Below are 12,366 nucleotides of genomic sequence, written 5' to 3'. Positions count from 1 at the left end.
AGACAACCCCAGGAACCTCTGAGGTAGGTTCTTGTATTATCCTCGTATTGCACACAAGGACACTGAAGCACACAGAGCAGTTAAAGCATCTCCCATGGCAGTAGGAGAGCCAGGATGGAGACCAAGTGCAGAACCCTGAGTGAGCAGGAGCCTTGGAGAGTGCCAAGGGATCTAGTGTGGCTGATGCATGTGGCTCAGTGTGGCAGAAGGCATCTGGCACAAAGGCCAGGTGGAGGCCGACAAGCAGGTGGAGGCAGTCCAGGCCTGACAAGCCTTGGGACTTGGAGGAACTGCAGCAGCCCATAGGAGGTGTGCTTTTTGCAGTTAGCTTGTAGGAGGGAAAATGTGTGAGCCTTGCATGGTGCACAGATTGAGGACATGGTGCAAGGAGCTGGAGGAGACTGGGGACCAGATTGTGGAGGTCCCTGAGAGACATATGAAGATCAAACCACAAGGCCAGCTAACGTGTACAGCACTGACCTCAAACTAGGGAGTGTTGCCAGCATTTTACATGGCTGATCTCATTCAGTCCTCAAAACCACACTCTAAGGTAGGCGAAATCCACATTTTTCAGATCAAGACTAAGGCACAGAAAGGTTAAGCCACACAGCTGATACGGGGCTGAGTGAGGATCTTACCCAGGCAGTGTGGCCCCAGGGTCCATGCTCGCAGACTAAGCCCCTTCTTGGGCTCAGACCTGGTCAGACTGGTGGGAAGGGGTTTCAACAGCTCCCAGGTCTAGGGAAGTCCTAAAGGGCTTTTCTTCCCCTTTGTGTTTCCTCTGCCCTTTTTCAATTAAGAAGTTGAAATAGCCACATGTGACAGTGCACTCCTTTAGAAACACCCCCCTCGGGCCTTTTTACTCCTTGTCAGTGTTTTTATAGAAGGAAAAATAATCCATTGGTTCTGGAATAGACTTCCAACTCTACCTTTACATAGTGTGACCTTGGCCTCAGTTTTCCTGTCTTTGAAATGTGCTGATTGGGTTTTGTGAAATCTCGAGTCCTTCCACTTGGCAGCTGGCTCTCAGAATTGTTTCAAGTTGCAGCGTGAAAATACCTCTAAGCCTGGTATTTGTTACTGCCAAGCAGAAGAAAGAAGGAGGCTGCATCCCCAGATCACATTCTGCCCACAGAAAGGGAGAAGGCACTCCGACAAAGCTTCTCCTTGGCAACTAGGAATGTGTTCTGGGAGAAAGGGCCCCCGGAAGTGTAGGGCTGGAGATGATCTCTTTTCCAAGTGTGCTCTGCAGCCCCTTCCCAAGTCCTGCCACCTTACCAGAAAAGCCAACGTTACAGGGGAAAGACCTTGCTGACCCTTGGAGGGGGAAAGCCGTCTGCTTATCCTGGTTCTGCTGTGAACCTTGGGCACATCCAGGGCCACCTCACGTGAATATACAGTTTGTACACTGCACAGAGGCTCCTGGTCAAGGGAGGCAAGGCCAAGGGGCTGCGACTCTGCTACCAACCTCATGTCTGGCCAGAACAAGTAGTACCGTTTTGTACTATACCCACCCAGAAAGGGGGTCTGTCTGTAAATTGTCAGCCTTGAGGGGGCACCTTTTGTCAATTTGCATAAAGGTACCTTTCATGCTAGTCCCATTTAGGACTCAGTTTCCCTATTTAAAAATTAAGGGTATTGCAGCTACCCCTCACCTCATATGAGTCCCTCTGTCAGGCACTGACTTGATTCCCAGAACTGCTAAGATGGAATAGACTGATGGCTAAGAACACAGGCTTTAGAGCTGGCACATGGGTTCAAGTCCTGCCTCTGTCCCTTGTCCATGCCAGGCTACAGGCAAATTACTTAGCCTTTCAGAGCCTCTGTTTATACAGTTTAACTGAGAGTTGGCTGTATATCTGACACTGTGCTAGCACTGAAGACTCAATGGCAAATAAGATAGATTCAGCCTCTGCCCTCCCAGTGCTTTCAGGTCTTTGAGCAAAGCAGATGAATTTGTCCAAGGTCACAGAACTCCTCAGAGGTAGATCTTGAACTCAGGCCAAGTCCTTGTGACTTGGAACTTATGTTCTTATCTATCCTCCTCTCTACCTCCACAGACCAGGTCATTCACTTCTTTTTTTGTGATAATCTAAGAAGAATGTGAGAGAAACACTTTAAATATCTTCATGGTGGTGATGGGGTGTGGATGTGTTGTACTTATCTCCTTGTTTGAGACAAAGGACAATGCCTGCTATCCTCCATCTCCACCACAGCATAGCCCACCCCACCTGCTAAACATTTTGTGGGGGCTATTGATGACAGATTGTCTGGCATTCTGACACTAGCCAATCAATAGAGCTGGAAGGTGCCTCAGGCCAAGGGCAATTGAATCCCAACCTTTTAGTGGCATTAAATAAAGCAATATTTATTTTGCCTTTGGTGCAAATATCCTTAATCCAATCTAGCTCATTGGTAATGCTGAAAAACTGCTGCGTTTGAGGGACAATTTCATGCATGCCCCATATGTCTTTGCTTGTCAGTGCTACTCTTCCAGGAGCATACAGCCCCTCGGTGCTCAGGATGAGATTGATCTGGAGCCACCAAGCTGCCTTTTTCTTTTTCCTTTAGAGGAGATGAAAAGGAAATCATAAGAAGGGGAATTAAAATCGTTGCTCTCATTCTAGCTGCCATTATTGCAACAGGAATGAGATACAATGCCCTTCAGGAGGTAGAGCTATTTATTTGACATTTGAATGATGTACTCTGAAACTGTTGTGTCTCTGCCATTGGGCACAGGAGGAAGATACCAGTACAGGAAGAGCAAAGGAATAGCTTCATGTCTGTTTTATAGATCACACAGCCTCTTTGATGGCTGGAGAGACTTTTAAGTGTCACCGTAGACCATCCTGACATAAGACCTGGGTTTGAATCCCAGCCTATATCTTAGCAGCTATCAAGTGACCTTCTCAAGGTCAAATTTCTGTTGTGTTTGATTTTCTCATTTATGAGATGGGGATAAATAATACCTACCTCATTTAGCTATTATGAAAGTGTCTAGCATGTAACAGGTCCACAAATACTTTTTGAAATGTCTTTCAAAACCTTGTTTTGCAAAATTCCTAAACCTTGTTTGCAAAATTCCAGGGTGTTTGTTCATGGATATGTGCATCTACTCATTCATTCATTCAATAGATATGTTGAGCCTTCTTAGCATCTGGGTCTATAGTAGGTAAGTTGGAGTGGAGGGGGACAAGATGGCACAGACATAGTCCTTGCCTTTATTGGTCTCACAGTTTGTAAGAAGAAAGAAAAGATACTCAGGGTATCTCCAACTCAAGAGAAATAAATTATACATTACACAGTTATATATAAATTTGACTTCCACAAATTTGGATTTTCTAGTGATCCTAATGCCAAATATTCTGTCTCATTCTGCCATAAATTCTCTCATTCATATCAGAACATAGGTTCCTATTTTGAGCTCATGCAAGAATTTCATCTTAAAAATAAATAACAGAATAGAAGAGCACCAAGGAGACAGAGACCCAGAAGAGAGACCCTGGGATTTCATATTCAGTGACTCTAAATTGGCAATATTAGGAGTGAGAGCCTGGCTTTGGAGGTCATCTTGTCCTTGCCCCTGTCTTAGTCAGCTGATTTGCATCCTGAAACCACTGAAGAGAAAGTCTGTGCCAGCCCTGCCTTGCTGCTACTTATAGCCTAGTTAGGGACATAAGCATCACACACTAGTAACCTGTTAGAAATATGTATAATTACCAACCATTCTTACTTCCCTGATTTGTACGTGCCATGCCCTCTGCCTGGAATGCTCTCTCATGACCTGACTTGGCAGATTCCCATCCCCCCTTGGATCACCTAGTTCAAGGTTAGGTCCTGGGCAGAAGTGGCTGTTAGCCGAGTCTGGGTGCCCTCCTGCTGCCCTGACTGCCAGGTCACAAAGAGGGGGCAGCTGGTGGATGGGGTAGAAAAGGCACTGCTACGGTCTCATCATCTTGTGCTGATAGGAGAGCAAAACTCCCCCTGCTGCCCCATTGAGCCATGGAGCTGGATTCTGAGCATTCTGCAAAGAAAACAGACAAATGCCTGCTATGTTAGGAGCATGCATACTAGATAGAGCATAAAACAATCATAAAGTATAGTAAAACAACAACCTAAAATTTTTGAGCTGCTATTATGTGCCAAAACATGTTCTTTTTACATGCTATCTCATTTAATCCACATGACATTGGCCTGAACTGTAAAGGATGTAAGCTGTGAGCATGTCTTCTTCCTCCTGTTAGACTGTTTCTTGAGGGCAGGGGATGTCAGACTGCCCATGCACCAACCTTGACATCAACTCTTTTCTCAAGCAAGTTGTTTATAGTCTCTTTGTGCTTCTGTTTTCCCATCTGCCAAATGGGGAAAATAATAGCACTTTCATCATCAAGTTAGCTTAGATAAAATACTTTGTACTTAATAAAGTACTTCATTCTTGAGACAAAGTAATGTCAGTAAATGTTCTGTGGATTGTGTTCCCTTGATTGTGATGGTAATATTGTTAGAACTATGTGTAGGGCTGGCTCTGGTTTCACTCTGCAATTAGTGAGAAGCCAGCATCAGCATTTAGTTGATCTAAATGCAGCAATGCAAAGACAGAATAACAAAACTCCTTCCCAGACATTCAAGGCCCTCCACATTTCACCTTTCTGAACCTTTACAGCTTCACCATTACCACCTCCTCACTTCATACTCTATGATTCAGTCAAATCAAATTGTCCACCATTCCCCCGACATCCTAGGTAGTTTCACAGTTCTCTTCTTTGCTTACAATTTTCCTTCTGCCCACACCTCCTGGAAAAATTATCTTCATTCAACAAAGCCCAACTCAAATGGCTGCTTCTCAGTGAAGCCTTTGCCCGTGTGTCCTCATGAAACATTAGTTACGCTCCCACATGGTTCCCATAAGCTTATTTTAAGCAATAGAAGGAAATTACTATTATTTATCGCATCATCCCTATCCCAAACATCTTGAAGGAGAGGTGGGTCCCCAGTGGAGTCCTTTTCATTTTTCTGAGTAGGGTGATAGGTGGGGATACAAAATTTAATAAGCTAAGAGGGGGTTAAATTGCATTGCTTAGGAAAATAGAGAGGCTTGGAAAATTAAGATGTGGTAAAATGGGACAGAGGGAGAGAGAAGGAAAAGGGGATAATTTGGGCAGAGGAAGAGGAGAGGGATATGGCCACCATCAGTTTTGAGTCTGGTTAAAAATATGCAAAGAGCAGAGTTATCTTATAGGTGGTGAAGAGCCATAGATGAACTTTAATCAAGAAAGCAAGATAGATCTGTGTGGGAGACATTCTGGGAACAGGAAGAGGATGGATTGGAGAGAAGGGAAGAGGTGATTTGACTTGTAAGCAAGCACAGGGTTTCTGGAAGTTGTACCTCAGCCTAGGCTGGCCTGGAGAGCTCCTAGAGTACATGAAGGCCCAGCAGATGGAGGCATAGGAACAGAGACCTGGGGGACTTATCTTTTTCCTAAGTACAAGCAGGACTTTGGGCAGACATGAACTAAGAAAAGGAGAAAGAGGGAGAGGAGGAGAACCAGAGGTCACAACTGCACTTGTCCTAGAGAAGTCCTTTAGCGTGCTCAAGGGAGAGTATAGAAACTGTGGTCAGAGCAGCCTTCACCGAGTAGGTGACATTCAAGCAAAGATTTGAAGTAAGTGAGAATGAGTCACTCAGACAGCTGGAGGAAGAGCATTCCAGGCACAGGGACAGAAGCCCTGAGGCAGGATGTACCTGATTGTTGGAGGAACAGTGAAAAGGCCAGTGTCTGGTACAGTGGAAGCAAGAGGGATGGTGGTAGGATCTGAGGTCAGAGAAGTTAGCAAGGATGGAGCAGATAAGAGTTGCAGCTTAAGGACTTCAGCTTTTACTCTGCATCTAATAGGGAACCATCTGAGCAGAGAAGGGACACAATCTGACTTACATCTGAAGAGGATCACCCTGGCTGTTGTGTGGAAATTGGTGGGGAAGATGGGTGGGAGGATACAAGTGTGCAAATGAGAAGACCGGGTAAGAGATTATTGCAATGCTTTGGACCTTGGTCCAAGTTCAAGGTATTATCAGTGCAGGAGATACAAAGATGTTGGGTTCTGAATACATTTTGAAGGTAAAGACAACAGGTTCTGTGGGTGTGAGACAGAAATAGCAGGGCCACCAGCAGTTCTACCCTGGGCCCTGCTTTCCACTGCCCTATAGAGATGCACACGTGCCTGTGGTCTCAAAGTTTGGGCAGTGAAGAAAGCCTGCTCCACAGAAATGTTTTGGAACCTCCCTGTGACTCATTTTCTTATGCAAAGTGGGAATTGTAATAGTAGTGATACAACAGGGTTATTGAAAGCATTGGATGAAGTAACACATGTAATATGTTTAGAATTGTTTCTAGCAAGAAATAATTCTAGGTAAGTGACATAATGACGGCTCCTACTTCTAAATGTATTTTGACAAGTGAGTAGCTTGGCTTGTCCTGTTTATACTGACTTTGACTTTGGATGCCATCTAGGTGCTCTCTCATGGGGTTTGATCTGAACCGTCACTGGCTGGATCCCTCTCCATGGGCCCACCCTACCCTGCATGGGGTGAAACAGCTCATCGTCCAGATGTACAACGACCCAGTGAGTAACTGACCCCCTTCCTCAGGCTTGATGTGAGAAAGCATTGTGTTGCACTGGGTCAGCCCACTGGGAGCTACAGATGAGATGTCCAGAGTTGAAACCAGGGAGGGACTAGTCCTGCTGATCTCATGTCTGCACTGGACAGACCCAGGCGCTTTCCCCAACCCCTCACGAAGATTTGGGTTCAGCTGTGGGTATCTTGTGAGATGAAGGAAATACGCTGAACAGATCCGGGTTCATCAGGGGTCTTTGGTTACAAGCAAAACAGAAATTACTAGAAGAGAAATCAGAGTACCTCATATAACTGAAGACTATAGACTGGCCTCTTCCACCTGCAGAGAATATGTGATAAGTGTCAAGTTCCATGGCTTCTACCACTAGCAAGTGACTTTCATTTTCTATTTCCAATTCCAAAAGTGATTGGCCTGGCTTGGAGGACATGTCCACCTCTGGGCAAGTCATGCCTGGCCCAAGAGGCAAGGATATGGGAGGGGAGGGTAGGACAGCCTCACTAGAATTTCATGGTCGGACTTGGGAGGTGTGGTGGTAGTGGGGAGCCTGTTCCCAGAGAAGAGGGCCTGCTATTCCAGAAAGGGAAACAGTGTGCATCCACATTGAGTTCATTCATAGGGCAAAACTTTGTAAGAAACAGAAGAAGACATTGTGGTTTCATAGCTAGGAGAAGGAGGAAGACCATGATCATTCTATCTCTAAGGGCTATCAGAAGGGACAGAGCAGACATCCTGCAGGGAAAGACTGCAGGAGGAGGCAAGGCCTACAGAGAACTTCTTAACAGTTAGAGCTGCCTGAGGATGGAGTGGGTATATGAGCTGTGAACTTGGCCTTACGAAAAGTGTTCAACTTGAAGACAAATGACACTGTCAAAAATGGTGCATAGAGGGGACTCAATTATTTGGAAGACATTCTAGTGAGATTACATCTGGGTTTTTTCCCACTTTGAAGACTGTGACTGTATGTCCCTTTGCTGCCATCAGTTACAGATAGTGATTGCTAAGACAGCAAAGGTCTAGGACTCAGGGTATTTGGGAGAGGCACCAGTGGAACTCATTCTACTTACTCTCTTTGACAATGCCCATAAGAAATTCCTAAATTAAAGAGCAAGATAATATACTGACCAGATAGAAATGTGTATTAAAAAATAAATGCATTTATTAGAGTATGGATTCATGAGAAAGTAAATCATTAGGTACAATATGGTAATCAACTGTTATCTTGATCCTCCTATGTGGACTTTGCTTTCCTAGGCCTGTTCATCGCCCAAGTGCTATGTCAATGCTTATGTAGCCAGAGCTTTAATATATTTACTTCCTTCTTCCTTGTCTACAGAAGAAGGTGTTAACTGTGCTCACCAAACCCCTTTATTACACTGAATCTTGATGCCATTCTGATCACTTTTCCTGGCAGGGAGAAGCTGCTTCTGAACTTCTCAGTTAGTGTCTGTTGTCTGATAGATTCTGTGTCCCTTGCCCCAGACCTTTACAGTTTCCCTAATAAAATCATGTCTTATTCTCCTACCATGTACTTCTTAATTAAAATAGCCCCTATGTTTTTTCTTCTCTGGTTGATAGTAGATATTCAATAACAATGTGTTGAATTGTATTGGATTGAACATGGCAAATTCTGTTATGCCAAATACAGTGTGGTCTATAGATACAAAACAGTCATTCACAGAGAGGACAATGAGGCCTTATGATAAAAGAAAAGACGTGGGACAAGTGGGAGCCTTGGAGCAAAGTGGTGTTCTAGACGAGTCCCTGAGGAGAGAACTGACGGCAGAGAACAGGAGAGGAATTGAAGGAAAGGGGTTAGATTTGTTGAAGAGAAGAGACCTCGGCCTGCCATTGCCATCATTAATCAGAAGCCATTGATTCACTCACAAATAGCTAGGTACTCATCCATTCTTCAGAACATAGATCAGGCAAGACTGAGTAACCAAAATAATAGGACACACTGCCACGAACAGGTTGATCATCAGCTGGTTGTGTCTTAATAAACACACTTGGAGGCTGAGCTGGCTGTGTAAGCTACTCTTCTTGCAAGTCCGCTCCTTTATGCCCCAAGCAAGGACATGGAATGCTAATCCACTCATGCTAACCTGGAACAGGATCTCAGCTCCTCAGTCTTTTCCCCACTCCCTCTCCTTCCTGTCTTTCCTCCATTCTTTCCTTTCCCTTTTCCACAAATATTTAACAAGTAGTTCTATATACCAGGCATTGCTTTTCCAATATTGAACAAAACCTTAACCCTTTCAATCTCATTGGGAAATAGACATTAAACAAGTAAATACTGATAAATATAGATTTGCAAACTGTGTCTGGGGCTACCAAAAAAAGCATACATGGTTTGTCATATATGTAGAATGGTTATACATTTCAGCTTGTATGGGGCAGTTCTGGTTTATACCTGTTGTCTGAAATATTTATTAATAGTGTCTTTTTCACTTTTAAAAGGGCTCTGCCAGTTTGGATGATAAATTATATGTTCTCTCTACTTAAAAGCTGTGTAAAGCACTTAGCACCATACCTGGTGTGTAGCAGACCCTCAACAAATAGAATGGGGATCCAACTCAAATTCGCCTTTGATTTCCAGAGTTGCTGGCCCCAGTTGCAAACGCTGCAGTGCCCCAAGGCATTGCCTTGATAGCTGGAACTGAGTTTCTACTCCTGACCTTCATTGACACATACAGCATCATAATCACTCAACCCTGAGCCATCTGAACTGCTAGGATGGCTTCTGGCCTTGTTCCTAAATGCTCAAAGCCCTACTCCCTCCATCCCAGTGGCCTTCTCACCAAATCAACAAGCAGAGAATCAGCAAGACCCTCGTTGGGCAGGGACTGTGTGCTCACGGTCATTTCTCACAGACTTTCTTCAGCCCCTGTGCTGGGTGCTGGGAATACTCAGAGCCAATCTCCACCTCTTAGATGTTCACAGCCCAGTGGAAACAGACATTTATACAGTTATTCTAGGTGCATTGGTAGAGGGAGGCACAGGGTTTGTGGGAACCCATAGAAAGAGCCCATCCCAAGAGGCCAGACCTGAGCTGATGCTTGAGGAATGCCCAGGGCAGAGAGGGCTTTCCAAGTGAGGAGGTACATGTGCATCTGTCCCAGAAGGAGGCACACTCAGGAGAAGGCAAGCCATCCGGTGCGGCTGGTATCGAGGCCAGACAGAAGGGTGGGGGGGTTATGATAAAAGGGTGCAATTTATGCTTTATTCTCATGGGAATGGGGAGCCACTGAAGGATTTGAAGGAGGGAGATGACAGAATCAGCTTTATTTTTCAGAAAGATTCCTCTGGTGCCTGTGATGCCAGGGTTCTTGTTTGCAAAGTCGAATAATGCATTTTGCAAACACCCAAGGTAGGAGAGCCAGGGAGAGGCTTTTATTGAGAGAGACAGTGCAAGGACAGAGCTCTTGGCTCACCCCAGGAGGGGACAAGAGAACCTATAGAGGTGTGTTGCCTAGGGGTTTTATAGGCAGTTGAGGATTTGGGGGAACATGAAAACAGGCTTAGGGGTGTGGACTTGTTAAGTGTTCCCTGAATATTTAGAATTAACTCAACGTAAGGAATTTCCTTCTTTGATTTCTCCCTGGGATACCGTCCTCTTGGTCAGGGAGCATATCAAACATGGCTGCCTGCCCAGCCTTCAAGATGGGCTGAATTATTGTCTGTTTGCTAAAGAGTAAATTAAGAATCTTACTTCTTAAACATCCTGGGTGATAAAATGCAATCTTATCTTTAAGGTGGAATCCTTCCTGCCTTTTACTATGTTGTTTATGGCTGGGCCTGCATGCTAAATGAGTTGCCCAGTTTGCAAAATCACCTCATCAGGTCTGAAGGAGGAAAGACAGCACATAAGCTGGGCCTTTTAGCATACTAAAGTGAATCTTACACATGAGCACAAATGATTAGCATAACAAAACATGTGCTACTCTTCTTTAGCTGGGGAATATTAACTGATCTCACTGAAGAATGACTCTAGAGCTTAATACTTAACGCAGAGTTTTGGTAGGGGGTTTCTTTGCATGTAGTTACATTGCTCTGACTGTAAATATCTTGCCTTGCTTTTTCCAGAGGCCCTCACCCTACTCAGTCTAAGCCCATGGTCCCCGTCTCACCTGAAAAGAGATGGATTTGGAGGATGCCAGGCTCACCAGTTATAGCCTGCTGCTGTTGGGCTGGAAAGGAGGAGGGGTTTGGAGACAATAAATGGGGAGACAAAAATGACTCAGTGACTGTGGCTGGTGGGAAAGGAGGCAGTCTTGCAAGATGCCCACAGCTGGGCTCTGACACTGGGGTGGGCGTGTTTCCCTGCCTGAGAAGGGGCCCGGGAGGACCAGTAAGCATGGGGACAAGCCTTAGACATGCTGACTTTGACGCTGAGCAGTTGAGTGAAATGTCCGACCTGCCTGTGAGTCTCTTGGTCTTCCTGTCAACTGTGCTGTGTTCTCACCTGGCAACAAGAGCCTGCCATCCTGTGTTAATGAAGATATTTACTTCAGAGGCTGCTTTCCTAGTCCTGTGCTCCCTAAACCAGTCACCCATCTCAGGGCCTTGGATATCAAATGATGATCTTGACAAAGGAGTGTTTAAGCCAGAGGACAGCCCTGGATCTCAAATACGAAGTAGGTCCCACTCCCCGGACAGCTCCCTGAGGACAGCGTGGCCCTTGTTTACCAATTGCGATTGATTGTCCCCCAGGGGTAGAGTCTAGCTGATTCATCTCCATGTCCCCAGTGACGAGCAGGGACCAGACTCTGAGCAGTGTAAATGCCGAGCAAATGACCAAGTGAACCCTGAGCCTCTGTGACAGTTTTTCTAAGATCCTCTTGATGAAAAGGAGCAAATGAACCACAGACGCCTCCTCAGTCTCCCCTACACTCTCAGCATCCCAGATCCTGCTGCCACTATCATTGTGCCCTCCTTCCCTGAAGGCTTTGGTCATGGACATGAACCCCCTCCTGGGTTCAGGTGGACATGAATCCCCCCACTGCAACCTGCTGAGATTGTCCTAAACTCCCAGGGACAGAACATGAGATCTGCATCCCCCACTTTTGTTCCTATGACACAGGTTTCTGATCAGTTTCACTAACGTGCTCCACCCTTGGCCTCACTGCCCACACCATTCCACCCAGTGCTGACATCAGCTGTCTCTGCCCACCAGGAGCTCACTCAGCTCCCAGGTCCCCGTCTTCCCACCACCCAACCACTTCTTTTTCCGAAGCTACACTTAGACATTTCAGTACCTTTATTGGTGAAGACCAGGGATGCTGGTGGGCCCACCTCCAGTCTCGCCTTTCTGTTCTGAAGTTGGACACGAGCACCCACACTCTACCTCAGGTCATGGGCACCAGAAATAACATCACCTTTCCAATAAGAGCTCCACTAAGAGGAAGGAAACCTCAGCTGCTGGGGTTGGTGTGCAGGATTTACGATAGGGAGCTGCACAAGGGCAGGTGGAGTGGCAGAAGGGAGGAAGCTCATGGGTAAGTTTCAACACTGAGCCAAGGATTTAGGCTTCTTCCTTTAACACAATATTCACTTCCCTTTGAAATCAAAGTCTTAGGTCCTCTTTTAAATTGATTTTATTTGAATTAAATATCATGACTGTAAAAAAAAAACTCGGCAATGAAACAAAATGTCACTTGTCAGGCATATTCCAGCACACACACATTCTCTCAATCTTCTTGATTATCAGTATAGTCAGTGGAGACCCATCAAA

General features: G+C 45.4%; 1 protein-coding gene across 3 annotated transcripts in view; it reads left to right on the top strand.

Moving 5' to 3' along the window:
* Window positions 1–12,366, top strand: part of AGBL4 (AGBL carboxypeptidase 4) — a 1,242,012-nt gene that overhangs the window by 1,148,842 nt on the left and 80,804 nt on the right. For all 3 annotated transcript variants that reach the window (XM_037021907.2, XM_073233900.1, XM_037021908.2), the window contains one exon: window positions 6,510–6,621. In XM_037021907.2, coding sequence (XP_036877802.2) covers window positions 6,510–6,621 — 112 coding nt within the window. The remainder of the gene's footprint in view (window positions 1–6,509; window positions 6,622–12,366) is intronic.

The sequence above is a fragment of the Manis javanica genome, chromosome 4 (assembly GCF_040802235.1).
Source record: "Manis javanica isolate MJ-LG chromosome 4, MJ_LKY, whole genome shotgun sequence".
Classification (NCBI taxonomy): domain Eukaryota; kingdom Metazoa; phylum Chordata; class Mammalia; order Pholidota; family Manidae; genus Manis; species Manis javanica.
Note: the sequence above shows the minus strand (reverse complement) of the source record. Positions and strands in the feature narration are given on the sequence as shown.